The sequence below is a fragment of the Oncorhynchus nerka genome, unplaced genomic scaffold, assembly GCF_034236695.1.
Source record: "Oncorhynchus nerka isolate Pitt River unplaced genomic scaffold, Oner_Uvic_2.0 unplaced_scaffold_3___fragment_2___debris, whole genome shotgun sequence".
Lineage (NCBI taxonomy): Eukaryota > Metazoa > Chordata > Actinopteri > Salmoniformes > Salmonidae > Oncorhynchus > Oncorhynchus nerka.
The window spans coordinates 223,594-238,644 of record NW_027040481.1 but is presented as its reverse complement, the minus strand read 5'-3'; the positions used below and the strand labels follow the sequence as shown (position 1 = coordinate 238,644).

General features: G+C 43.4%; 1 protein-coding gene across 1 annotated transcript in view; it reads right to left on the bottom strand.

The window, feature by feature from the left end:
- Positions 1 to 15,051, bottom strand: part of LOC115135931 (polypeptide N-acetylgalactosaminyltransferase 10-like) — a 110,038-nt gene that overhangs the window by 67,919 nt on the left and 27,068 nt on the right. The window contains exon 4 of the mRNA XM_029671161.2: positions 6,567 to 6,733. Within this exon, the coding sequence (XP_029527021.1) occupies positions 6,567 to 6,733 (167 nt within the window). The remainder of the gene's footprint in view (positions 1 to 6,566; positions 6,734 to 15,051) is intronic.

Below are 15,051 nucleotides of genomic sequence, written 5' to 3'. Positions count from 1 at the left end.
CCATGATCTCGCCATCACGGTTGACAACTCCATTGTGTCCTCCTCCCAGAGCGCTAAGAACCTTGGCGTGATCCTGGACAACACCCTGTCGTTCTCAACTAACATCAAGGCGGTGGCCCGTTCTTGTAGGTTCATGCTCTACAACATCCGCAGAGTACGACCCTGCCTCACACAGGAAGCAGCGCAGGTCCTAATCCAGGCACTTGTCATCTCCCGTCTGGATTACTGCAACTCGCTGTTGGCTGGGCTCCCTGCCTGTGCCATTAAACCCCTACAACTCATCCAGAACGCCGCAGCCCGTCTGGTGTTCAACCTTCCCAAGTTCTCTCACGTCACCCCGCTCCTCCGCTCTCTCCACTGGCTTCCAGTTGAAGCTCGCATCCGCTACAAGACCATGGTGCTTGCCTACGGAGCTGTGAGGGGAACGGCACCTCAGTACCTCCAGGCTCTGATCAGGCCCTACACCCAAACAAGGGCACTGCGTTCATCCACCTCTGGCCTGCTCGCCTCCCTACCACTGAGGAAGTACAGTTCCCGCGCAGCCCAGTCAAAACTGTTCGCTGCTCTGGCCCCCCAATGGTGGAACAAACTCCCTCACGACGCCAGGACAGCGGAGTCAATCACCACCTTCCGGAGACACCTGAAACCCCACCTCTTTCAGGAATACCTAGGATAGGATAAAGTAATCCTTCTCACCCCCCTTAAAAGATTTAGATGCACTATTGTAAAGTGGCTGTTCCACTGGATGTCTTAAGGTGAACGCACCAATTTGTAAGTCGCTCTGGATAAGAGCGTCTGCTAAATGACTTAAATGTAAAATGTAAAAACAAAGGAGATGATCGAGGACTACAGGAAAAGGACGGACGAATACGCCCCCATTCACATCGACGGGGCGTGAGTTAAGTTCCTTGGTGTCCACATCACCAACAAACTATCATGGTCCAAACAGGGAACAGCAGACTGAAAAGATTTGGCACAGGTCCCCAGATCTTCAAAAAGTTCTACAGCTGCACCATCGAGAGCATCCTGACCGGTATCACCGCCTGGTATTGCAACTGGTCGGCAACCCTACAGAGGGTAGTAAGTACATCACTGGGGCCAAATCCTGCCATCCAGGACCATCCAGGATATGCTAGGCGATGTGAGGAAGGCCCAAAGAAATGTACAAGATTCCTGTCACCCAAGTCATAGACTGTTCTCTCTGCTACCGCATGGTAAGCGGTACCGGAGCACCAAGTCACTTTACCCCTACCTACATGTACAAATTCACATGACTAACTTGTACACCAGCACATTGACTCGGTACCAGTACCCCCTGTTTATAGCCTCATTATTGTTATTTTATTGTAAATATAGTAAATTATTTTCTTAAAAACGGCATTGTTGGTTAAGGGCTTGTAAGTAAGCATTTTACTTTAAGGTGTTGTATTCAGCACTCTTTTTTTTTAACATTTTTTTTTTTGGCAAGTCAGTTAAGAACAAATTCTTATTTACAATGACGCCGCCCCACATGCACCACCCCACGTGACAAAAAAACATATTTGATGCTGTGGCACTAAAGCCCCATGTCACATACAGGAAATGGATCCGATGTGATTTAAACATGGTGGAGATGGAACAATCTGGACAGATTAAATCAATTAGGGGGAAATCTCCATGAAAATGGCTTGTGGGAGAAGGCCAGTGGGGGCCATCAGTCAAACAGCTGCCTGACAGCATCCCCCCATGGGAGAATATAGTGTGGCAGTCTGGTTGCCATGTCAACTTGGAGAAAAGCGAGGCCCACTTTTCTGACAGGAGCTGCGGGGGATGAGTTTAAAACATGTGAAATCGTGAGAGAAATGGAAACCCTTAGAGCGATCTGAGGGGCTTTGCTGATACCTACAAAAGCAGAACATGATGAAGCAATATGTGACAGGGAAAGAGATCAGCTGATGACCTCACACAGACCAATGACTGTGCACAAAGCCCTCAGAGCTGTCTAGCATCCTCCCTGTATGGCCCTGACAACCCACTAGACAACTTTCTGCATAGTCTCTGACATGCAGAACAACTTCCTGTGCTGAGCGCTGTTTTGTCTGCTGCACTGTAAAATCACTTCTGCTCAATGTCAAATGCTGCATGAAAACAGTAGGCACGGAGTTCAAGCACACAGGGCTCTAATGCCACCCTGCAGGTTGTCAGAAACCAAAGGACCTGGCAGTTTTTTTTTTTTTTTTTTTTACACATTCCTGAGGTGACTGACAGCCATTCTACCGCAGTACCAGGCCCCTTCAATCTCCTCATGTGTCCACCAAACTGGGTGTCCAGGAAGGAGAGGGGAAGGGGATGAAGAGTGAAAACAGAGCCCCTCCCTAAGGGTGGGAAGAGGAGACGGATGGAAAAAGAGAGAGCAAGTGTCGCTCGCACGCTATCTGCGGCTCAGACCTCACGCCTGAGCTGCTCCATGAAATTAGAGCTGCCCACAAGATAGACCTGGCAACACAGGTTGAGCGTGGGCAGAAAAGACAGAGGGAGAGACAGAGCGAGACAGCAAGGTTTAACAGCCACAGAGAGAGACGGAGAAAGAAATGTTACAGAGGATGGGAGAAGCGGGCAAAGAGGGGACTGTCTGTGTATCTCCTATTTATGAGTTTTTGCACTCTGCACACCTATACTCAAATTGAAGATCTCGTGATGAGGCGAGGGAAACAATGATACAGAGAACATACGCTGAATGGAAGTTACACTGAGAAGTCCAACAACAAAAGACTGACTATGCAGTGACTTACTGAAGAGAAAGAAAAAGGTTTTGGTTGAAAAATCCAAATGAAGCTGTCAGAAGACATAGAAATGATCAAACATTGCTTGTGATACAAAAAGCTGAAAACAGTCTAGATGACGCAGCAGTTTGTTGTGTACTGCTGTAATTACATAATATGTACATGAGGATGTAATTACCATAGCTACCAGTATGTTGATGATTACAAACAAACACATACCTACCATGTGTTTCATCAACAGTACTACATTGTTTTATTTCCTATAACCAGCTAAGCCAATTGTAACCAAATCTAAACTAAATGTGCATTCCTCCAGATAACATATAACAATATCTGAATTACTACAGGCTACTTAGCTACGGTAGTTCAACTGGTGTACAACTGGGGTACGACAGTTGAACTAAGCTCATGAGACATTTATAAGTTATATTCTTCAAGAATCAAATTGGTAGATATCATGAATTTAGTCCAAAAATGGATGTAGCAACTGCCGATTGTCCCTTTAACTAAACCGACCGGCTCCATGGTGGTGGGAGAATACCACCCTGAACTCGAACCCTGCCACCATGCAGTTTCCTTAGGCTAGCACTGAACTAAATACATTTTCTAGCTGGAAAGGTAGAATTGCTACCTCTTTCGACATAAGACTAAGAAAGCACACACTTTCTCCGGCTAGCTTTGTGATAGCTAGATAGACTAATAGCCCATGAAATGAACGCTCAAGACTTTCTTAGCCAATGTTGCAAGGATCAAGCTGAATTTGGCTAGCTCTCTGGAAAGCAAGTTAACCACACCAGCATTCCTTCCTACACTTTTTGCCCAAGGAATACTATTATAGTAGCCATGGAGCCTGCTGCCCCTGAATAGGGAGAACCGAGCAGGGCTCCTACCCCCGCACACCTATGTCCATGCAGGGCTAAAATAGCAGGAAAGGACACACACTCTTCGTGTATTGCCTGCTTGGTGTCTGAGCACGCTAAGGCAGAACTCGCTAACCCCGAGTCTTACGTGCACTGCAGGGACCTTCCCTCGACCACACACAGACGGCGACTGCATGCTCAACTTATGCAGCCTCTCGGACAAGGAGGAAGCAGATTTCATTGACATTCCCGTCGAGCTGAAGGAACTGTTTGGGACGGCTATTGCACCACGCGACAAAAGTATTGAATTTCTGCGCTGCAGACCCGGGAACTGTGGCAACCCGGTCTACCCCTCCATGGGCCAAGGCTTTGTGGCAGTGAAAGGGACAACACGCTGGAACCAGGGTTTCCCACACTGCAAAGCCCCAATGCAACAGGCAGCGAACCCACAGGGTTTCCTAAAAGAAGCCGACGCTGGGGAAAACAGCAATTTGCTTCAGCCACGTCTAAGTTACTAATTCCCCTGGAGGGTAAGAAGGGGCGCTCGACCTGGATTGATTATGGGACTGAATAGGAATCAGACCCTGGACAGCATTAGCAAAATAATTGGTTAATTTTTCCTGTGCAAATATGACTCCTCCACAGCACTGTGCCAGAAGGAGCAATTCAGTACAGTGTGCGGTCAAGCAGCATTGAATGCTCTGTGCAACCCCACGTTTAAAAGTCTATAGTATGTGACCTATAGCGTTTACAGTCTGTACTTTACCAAAGACACTGCACACTGCAGATCACATTATAGCCTTGCCTATTCTGCTCCCCTATAACAAAGTCATGCTCAATATTCTATCTATAGAAAGTGAATTCTGAAATATTCCAGGAGAAAGTTTGGGCAGGAAATAATGCAAAACAGGGATAATTTTTTGTGATATTTCCCCCCCCCCCCGTTTCGATATCATCTTATTGCTGCAACTCTCCAACGGGCACGGGAAGCGAAAGTCCAGTTATGTGTCCCCCGAAACATGACCCGCCAAAACGCACTTCTTAACACCCGTCTGTTTAACCCGGAAGCCAGCTGCACCGACCAAGGTCAGCCTGCATACGCCTGGGCTGCCACAAGGAGTTGCTAGAGCGGGATGAGCTAAGTCCCCCTGGCCAAACCCTCCCCTAACCCAGACGACGCTAGGCCAATTGTGCGCCGCCCTATGGGACTCCGGATCACAGCCGGTTGTGATAAAGCCCAAGATCAAAGCCGGGTCTGTAGTGATGCCCCTAGCACTGTTATGCAGTGCCTTAGACAGCTGCACCACTCGGGAGGCCCTACACAGGGATTTTAACCGATATGATTAATCCCTCCCCACTGACACACAACAAATAAAAAGAAAACAGTAATGTTAATTAATGCAATATTGGTTTTGAAGAATTAAACTTATAAAAAACATTAAGTGAACCAGTGAGGACCCCACGTCATTCCATCTCTTTGCTCCTACCTCAAAGGCACTGAACAATTAATTCCTAAAGTGGAGATGGTCAACACATCCGTCAATGAGGCCAGGGTGGCGGTGGCAGCGGGAGCTAATTAAAGATGAATTAAACATTGTGTGATGAAGGCAGGGTGGAGGCTGAGAGGGGCTTGGAAGAGAAGAGCTCAGCTGCGGCAGTCTGAGCCTCATTAATAAATGACCACAGGATAGCCCACTGCAAACAGCCGAAACACTAGTAAACAAATGAGTCACTTGTACACTGAGGAAGCATTTGACACTAGACCCAAAATGTTACAGACCTATATCCACCCTGCCCTGTCTTTCTAAAGTCTTCGAAAGCCAAGTTAACAAACAGGTCACCAACCATTTCGAATCCCACCATACTTTCTCCACTATGCAATCCGGTTTCCGAGCTGGTCATGGGTGCACCTCAGCCACGCTCAAGGTCCTAAACGATATCATAACCACCATTGATAAAAGACAGTACTGTGCAGCAGTCTTCATCGCCCTGGCCAAGGCTTTCGACTCTGTCAATCACCGCATTCTTATTGGCAGACTCAATAGATTGCCTCAACATTCTCAAATGATTGCCTCGCTTGGTTCACCAACTACTTCTCAGAGTTCAGTGTGTCAAATCGGAGGGCATGTTGTCCGGACCTCTGGCAGTCTCTATGGGGGTGCCACAGGGTTCAATTCTCGGGCCGACTCTTTCCTCTGTGTGTGTGTGTATGCGGGCAGCGATCGGTTCAAGAGCATGCATTTAGTTTTACTAGCATTTAAGAGCAGTTGGAGGCCACGGAAGGAATGTTGTGTGTATATATATATATATACATCAAATTGATCAGAAATAAAGTGTAGACATGGTTAATGTAAATAACTATTGTAGCTGGAAACTGCTTTTTTAGTGGAATATCTACAGGCCCATTATCAGCAACCATCACTCCTGTGTTCCAATGGCACGTTGTGTTAGCTAATCCAAGTTAGGGTTAGGGCTAACCCTAATTTCTCTCAGAACAAGAATAGACTGACAAGTCTCAGAAGAAAGTTCTTTGTTTCTGGCCATTTTGAGCCTGTAATCAAACCCACAAATGCTGATGCTCCAGATACTCAACTAGTCTAAAGAAGGCCAGTTTTATTGCTTCTTTAATCAGAACAACAGTTTTCAGCTTTGCTAACATAAATGCAAAATGGTTATCTAATGATCAATTAGCCTTTTAAATTATAAACTTGGATTAGCTAACACAACGTGCCATTGGAACACAGGAGTGATGGTTGCCAATAATGGGCCTGTAGATATTCCACTAAAAAAGCAGTTTCCAGTTACAATAGTCATTTACATTAACCGTGTCTACACTTTATTTCTGATCAATTTGATGTTATTTTAAATTAACAAAAAAAAACAAGGACATTTCTAAGTGACCTCAAACTTTTGAATGGTAGTAGACACACACACACGCGCATACCTTTGTCACTGAAGTCGTCCACCAGTATGACCTCAGCGATGAGCTCAGGGGGAGAGCGGTTGAGCACGCTGTGTACTGTCCTGAGCAAGGACGACCAACCTTCGTTGTGGAATGGGATGATGATGCTGGTGTTGGGCAACTTCTCCCCATACAGCTTCTGTTTACAGCTAAACACACACCAACAGGCAAATAAAATAATAAGCAACAAACAGCAATTGCCAAAAAGCAAATAGAGTGACTACTGAGGGGCTGTAGAGCAGGGTTGGTCTTCATAAAGTGTCTGAGTATGAGGATCAGTTTTAGCTTTTAAGAGCATAGTGAATAATATTACATGGCCGGATGGGACTAATCCTAGATCACTCATCGTGTGAGATTCTTTATGATGACAGGCCCTGGTGTTGCACAAAAGTTATCTTCTGGAGAGATCAACAATACTTTAGTATTATCATGTAGGCCTAGTATTCATGACCCACAAATGTAACCGTATGCAATGATACACAGTAATGATATATCACAATATTAGTCTATATAATATGATTACTATATTGAAGTAATCATAGCAGATAATGAAAGCGGCAGTTTCTGGTTCATTGGTAAAAATGAGAGCTAGAGCAGAGCACTAGCCCAAATCTAATTTGTTGCAAAACATTGAGACAACTCAGACCAATTATGAGCACACCCACATTTCCTTGCATTGTATCGCTAGAGCAATGGAATTTAGTGGCTTCCTTCATTGGAATAATGTCACAGCGAATCAAAGACATTGAATGTATCAAGACCAGATATCCACTCTGCAATTCCGGTGGTGACAACATGACTGTCACCACGCGGGAGCGGGCCTCCAGGGCAGACAGGACCACCGATTAGATACGGGAGAGCAGGTGTGGCCACCTCATTGGTCTAACTGACAGAGTGATGGGCCTGACAGCCGATTGTCACAGTGACACTTCAGCTGTCAGAAGGCCAAGCTCCTGCCACAGCATCCTCTTCATCATCCCCTCACTTTTTCACTAAAGAGGAGAGGGTCCCAGGTCCCACAGATAGTGCTGCGAGAGACCGAAAGCGGGAGAGAGGGTGAGAAAGAGGAACAAAGAGAACGAGTGCGAGATAGCTAATTGCTCCCTAATATGCAAAGGCGGTATACTGGGGTATTTGGAAATAGCCACAGGAGGGTTTTTTAATACGTTTTAATATTTGTAGCAATTGTTTTTCTAAACCCTGCAGTCAACTTGTGCAAAGCGTTAGGAGATAAAGCAGATTGCGTTCTTCATTTCACACATCACATTATTTTACATTATGAAGCTTACCGTAGTTCCCCAGAACAGTTGAGCCAGTCACGTGTTTGTTAGTAAATAGCACAACAGGAGAAAAAGGGAGTAGGTGAGTCCAGCTGTGTATTGACAGAGATAGCGCTCTATACTGAAAACCAGTGTTTTTGGGATGTGCAACAAGTTGTTTCTTTCCCACACATTCTGCAAACAATAGCTTCATTTTCATCAGATAAACAGAAGGGCAACGCTACTTGGCTGGCAGCCAAATGAGTAAATGAGCTTACAATTTAAAAAAAGCAACGTCTTTTTTGCTAAATCGATTCATGGCCATCATATTTCTAATGTTTAGGCCTATCATGGAAAGAATGTAGCCAGCTACTTTTGCTAACGTTTTGCTTTAAGTTACTCTTGCATTTTACCAGAGATAAATATGCTGGCTACACCAAGAAAATTACCAGAGAAAAATACCTACATAAGTCCGAGCACTGTGTGCTGAAACTCTCATCTGAGTTTAGCAGTGCAACTTAAGTACAAAATCAGTCAGATGCCTCTTCTCTGAGCAGAATAGGCAGGCCCGTTGCCTTTGCTACTTTAGACTCCACACAGAAACCGGGTGTTGACATGCTGCTGGAAAGCCAGTACGGTTCTTCCTTCAGACAAGCATTCCTCAAAAATGTTGTTTATTTGAACAATGTCTCTCATTCACATTCACTTGTAAATGTTCAAACTCACCAAAAAAATGACATTTGGTAGCTCCTACCTATATACGTATAACTTTATGATTTGGATTGCCGGTCTTTGGATTTAAAAAAAATATATATCATTTGCGCTCGTTAGCATATTTAGCTAGCAGCCGCCATGGAAATACACTATTACTTGTGCTAATTTTATCATTTTTGAAAGACGTTTTTTTTTGCATTTGTCGCCCCCTTGTGTACTAAACAGATAATATTGAAAATCCCAGGGTGAGAGACGGACAGCATAATGATGTGAAAATGTGGATACCGCCTAACCCTACTCCCTAACCAGACTCCTTAGCAGGGCTCCTAAGGACAGAGCAAGGGAGTAGAGCAGCGTAAAAATAATAATAGGGAAAGTGAGACGCCAGCCACAGAGCTTGGGCGAGTGACTGCGGCAGCGGGAAAGCAGTAAGCCACCACTTCATTACACATTATTAAACAACCCAAAAATTTGCCAGATCGGACCCTTAAATTCCTCTGAAGTGGCCAACGTGTCATTCCCATGGCTTTTGAAACATCAATGGGCTGCTTGGAGCGAGATGGCTAGGGACTGTAAGAGCACTGAGCAGGCAGTAGCCCATTTACTCACTGAAATTAGACTAGGGGAAATGTACCCAGAAGAAGCCAAAAGGCCCTGGATACTAAGACCCAGATTTCTTTATCCAACACCATTGAACAGCTTAGGGAACATAAGCTATTCTCTACTGGCAGTTACAAGTCGTTATACAATGCATTCGGAAAGTATTCAGACCCCTGGACTTTTTCCACTTTGTTACTTTTCAGCCTTATTCTGAAAACGATTAAATTGTTTTTTTCCCCCTCATCAATCCACAAACAATATCCCATAATGACGAAGCGAAAACAGGTTTATAGAATCTTTTGCAAATGTATTCAAAATAAATACATTACATAAGTATTCAGACCCTTTGCTATGAGACTCGAAATTGAGCATCCTGTTTCTATTGATCATCCTTGAGATGTTTCTACAACTTATTGGACATGATTTGGAAAGGCACACCGCTGTCTTTTAAAAAAAAAATTATTTCACCTTTATTTAACCAGGTCAGGTTTGGAACAAGTTTCATTTGCAATGTGAAATGTCCTGGCCAAGATAAATTATTTACTAGCAGTTTGAACAGACAACACAGAGTTACACTTTTTAAACAATTCTGTCAAAACACAGTAAAAAAAAATGGGCAGTCTATCATGCCAGGAATATAGTAAAGGCATTTGAGGAGGTCTGTGTGGATAGAAAACACTTTTGCAGTTTAACACTGAGGTGATAAATGATCAGATGGTCATGTACAGGTAGAGATATTGGCATTTGCAAAAGAGCAGAAAAGTAAATAAATAAATAAAATAAAAAAAACAGTATAAACCCATTGGGGATAAGGTAGGTGAAAATGACTGAGGTTGCATTTACCTACAGACTTCCACACAGTGTCTAGAGTCTTGTCATTTCCCTTCGGTTAGCTGATGTTTGAAGTTGGTGAGGAGACCATAAAGTCTAGGACCATATTTTCAGTTGAGTTTTAGCGGAGTTTTTCCAGTCACAGGCAGCAGATCTTTACAAGGCGGCCTGATGAGGTTTTGGCTTTTAACGGGATGATCAGTAAAGTTGATTACACCTGCTGGAGCGTGTTACGGATGGGTTTGCCATCGTGACTTTTTGAATTTAAAAAAAGATACGTTTTGGCGGATGTTTTTACGTTTATCATGGACAGTCTGTAGATGACCTGGAGCCAGTGGGTCTTTATATCACATATGTAGCGAGGGCCAGCCGACTAGAGCATACATCCGCAGTGGTGGGTGGTATAAGGCCCCTTTGGTGACAAAACGGATGGCACTATGATAGACTGCAGCAGTTTGCTGAGCAGATCTTTGGAAGCCATTTTGTAGATGACACAATGCAAAATCGAGGAGCGGTAGGATAGTCAGTTTTACTAGGGTTATTGGCGGCGTGAGTGAAGGAGGCTTTGTTGCGGAATAAAAGCCGACTCTTGATTTGATTTCGATTCAGCATCACAGTAAAATTTTTCGATCATCAAAAATGGAGATGTTTGATGTGAGTCTGGAAGGAGAGTCTTCTGTCTGCCAGACACCTAGGTACTTATAGATGTCCACATATTCAAGACATTATGAACCATCCAGGGACAAAAACAAGAATATGGACATGGAACAAAGGGTGCAGGCAGAGGAATCGGTTGAAAAGCATGCATTTGGTTTTACAGGCTCTGTTTAAGAGCAGTTGGAAATCACGGAAGGCCAGGCTGCTGTCAAGGCCAGTTTTAGCTCGTTTGGAGGTTGGATAGCACAGTGCCATTTACGGAGGGGATTTCATCAAAAACTGCGTCTGATTAAAGGTGGATCAGGGAATTGCCCAGAAAAAAGGCAACATCTTTTGAAATATACAGAGAAACACCATTGCCGAGAGAGTAGAACCCAGTGGCACCCCCATAGAGACTGCCAGAGGACCGGACAGCATGCCCTCCGATTTGACACACTGAACTCTGTCTGCAAAGTAATTGGTGAACCAGGCAAGGCAGTCATCCGAGAAACCGAGGCTATTGAGTCTGACATTGCCCAGTTGTCAATTTCGATAAGAATATGGTGATTGACAGAGGAGTTTTTGGCTTTACGTCGATGATGGCACAACTGCACAGTACTGTTTTTATGAAGCGGTGTCAAGATGTCGTAAATGAGATGGAGCTGGCTGAGGAAAAACCGTGGGTTTGACAACCGGCTCGGAGCACCAGATTGACACAGCGGACTGGAGAAGATACGGGGGATTCAAGAGATGGTCAGTGACCTGTTTGTTGATCTTGCTTTCATAGACCTTAGATAGGCAGGGCAGGATGGAAAGGTCTTGCAGTTTGGGCATGTCCCCCTTTGAAGAGGGGGATGACTGCGGCAGCTTTCAACCTTGGGGATCTCAAAGATTTGAATCACCGCCAGGTTGAACAGGCTGGTAATAGGGGTTGCGACAATGGCGGCAGATAGTTTCAGAAATAGAGGTCCAGATTGTCAAGCCCAGCTGAAAGGTGGGTCTAGGTTTTGCAGCTCTTTCAGAACATCTGCTATCTGGATTTGGGTAAAGGAGAACCTGGAGAGGCTTGGGCGAGGAGCTGCGGGGCGGAGCTGTTGGCCGAGGTTGGAGTAGCCAGGCGGAAGGCATGGCCAGCCGTTGAAATGTTTCTGTGTGAAATGGCTTTTCTGTGTGGATTTATCGGTCATCTGAATGCAATAAACTTGCAGTGGGCAGCTGGGAGGAGGTCATCTCTTGTTCTCCATGGACTTGAAGTGCATTTAAAACCAAACAGACTTTTTGGAGCAGATGGAAAGAACAGGACTTTGCAAACTTCTGCCTGAAGAAGCTCCTTAGCTTTCCTGACTGACAGTTGGCGTGTAAAATTGGTTCCTGACTTCCCTGAACAGTTGCATATCACGGGGCTGTTGCTGACTTTGAAGTCCGCCACAGGATGTTTTTGTGCTGGTAAGGCATTTCTGTCTGACGTGGAAAGCTCAAGGGCTCCAAATCTGTTCTTGGTTCAATGCATGATGCACTGAGCATGCTTATCTAAAATGGTGAGGAAGTTACTTTTAAGTCTATTTAGGTCCCACAGTAAAAAGTCCATGTCTTACGTTGTCAGTTAGGATCACTATTTTATTTTAAGAATGATGAAATGTCAGAATAATCAGTAGAGAGAATTATTTACTTGAACACCTTTTATTTCTTTAACCTCTTCAGCTCAGAGCCCTCTACATTTTTGAACATTCTGTTAAAAGATGGGACACCACCAGTTTCAGCGCCCTGCTACTCAAACCAGGAATATAGTATATGCATTTGCTTAGTCTGTGTGGATTTTAAACAGTTCAAGTTTAAAGTTAAAATTTAATCACTGCTTTGTTTTCACTGCATTTACTTCTCCTTAAACACAGGTTGTTTTTGATTCATTGATTTTGGGAAAATATATTTTTGCGCTATTTGAACCCATTGATATTTGAAAAATATTTGACTGAGGTTGCAGTAGAAAATTGCTATCCATTGTTTTTTTCTTAGAGTCTTGTCATTTCCCTAAAATAGAAAATATTTTTCTTGGTCAAACACATGAGGACACCGGTATCTCCTCATGTTATGGGGATATGTCTAGGACCGGATAAATGAGTTTCTAGCCGGACATTTTTCCAGACGGACAGCTAATGATCTTTACAGAGCCTCCTGATTATTTTATCTGATCATTAACGTTTACTAATACCTAAATTTGTTACAAACGTTTTCAGTAGTGTTTTGTTCAAGAGTTTATCGTCGATTTTGAATTTTTCAAAAAATGACGTTACGTTTTGAAAGCTGATTTTTTTATTTATCACACAGTCCATTTGACTTTGATACCCCTAGGCTTTATATGGACCGATTTAATCAAAATAAAGACCCAAATAGTGTTTATGGGACATCTAGGAGTGCCAACAAAGAAGATGGTGAAAGGTAATGAATGTTTTCTATTTTATTGTGCGGTTTGTGTAACGCCGAAATGCTAATTATTTTGTTTACGTCCCCTGTGGGTCTTTTGGGGTGTTGCATGCTATCAGATAATAGCTTCTCATGCTTTCGCCGAAAAGCATTTTAAAAATCTGACTTGTTGCCTGGATTCACAACGAGTGTAGCTTTAATTCGATACCCTGCATGTGTATTTTAATGAACTTTTGAGTTTTAACTAATACTATTAGCATTTAGCGTAGCGCATTTGCATTTCCAGAGCTCTAGTTGGGACGCAAGCGTCCCGAGTAGAAGCAACAGGTTAATCACATTCCCAGTGGGTCAGAAGTGTACATATACTAATTGAGTGTTTGGTAGCATTGCCTTTAAATGGTTTAACTTGGGTCAAACATTTCAGGTAGCCTTCCACAAGCTTCCCACAATAAGTTGGGTGAATTTTGACCCATTCCTCCTGACAGAGCTGGTGTAAGTGAGTCAGATTTGTAGGTCTCCTTGCTCGCACACACATTTTCTATGGGATTACATCCACAGGTACACCTCCAATTAATTTAAATGATGTCAATTAGCCTATCAGAAGCTTCTAAAGACATCACATAATTGTCTGGAATTTTCCAAGCTGTTTAAAGGCACAGTCAACTTAGTGTATGTAAACTTCTGACCCACTGGAATTGTGATACAGTGAATTATAAGTGAAATAATCTGCATGTAAACAATTGTTGGAAAAATGACTTATGTCATGCACAAAGTAGATGTCCTAAACAACTTGCCAAAGCTATAGTTTGTTAACAAGAAATGTGTGGAGGGAGTGGTTGAAAAACAAGTTTTAATGATTCCAACCTAAGTGTATGTAAACTTACGACTTCAACTGTAGGTCAGCAATGGGGAGTTACTGCTTCCTACAAGAACACAAAACATGTAAGCTACATGTCAAGCGGTCTTTGAAGTGGCGGTCTTTGAAGCGGTCTTTGAAGCGGTCTTTGAAGCGGTCTTTGAAAAGCCAGTCAGGTAACAAGCTTGCGTTTACATTTTTAAAAAGGGGAAGTGTTAGCAGGTAGCCTACATTGTCTAATTCTCTGTATGGTAATAATACATTTTATTTTGTAAAGTGGTTTCTTGCATCATATAAACACAACGTAATGTACAGTCACCTATTTAGCCCATGGTGTTACAGACAAAGTAAAACAGTTATGCCATGTAGGACTGCACTGAACACCACACACAGGCCATCATAGAAATCAAAAGCTATTTCCATGTGAAAATGTTATGGGATTTGCTCCATTTGTTTTGTTGGTAGGCCTACTTTAGCCAAAAAAACTGTAAGGCTACAGCTTCAATGTTCACTGTAAATGCACGCCGGAAGTTGCACAAAATTCTCACAACGTTCAAGTTTCCGCTCACAAGACCAAAGATTTGCTCAGTGCCCCAAAAAATTGGAAGGAACATTAATCCCGGCACAACGCCTCTCCCCATGTGACCTAATTACTGTGTGCATGTACTGAAATGCATGTGTAACTGATAGATGCACACACGCACATGTTACAATTTTCTATATATTTAAAAATATTAAGGTTCTTTTAGTTATGTGTCGGACCTCAGTAAGACTACCTGTTGCCATTGGCATCGGCTAATAGGGATCCTAAATCAATCAAATCTGTTATTATTTTACATTATGAAGCTTACCCTAGTTCCACAGAACAGTTGAGCCAGTCACGGATTTGATTGTAGATACACATCAGTCAGAGCTCCGTCTGCTGATAGAATGCCTGTTAGTGAATTCTCCTTGGAGTGGAGAAGTGCAACTGAAGCCTGAGATTTGTCTTAAACAGAGCTTACATTACAATAAGAAGCATTTTAATTCTGCAAGATATTTCTTATGAATTCTTTGTTTCCTGCGTGAAAAACGTAGAATTCTGCATTAATGCGACCCCTAACTTTAATTTGCTAGTTAATCTAAGTAAGTGGATGAATTAATAAGGTGA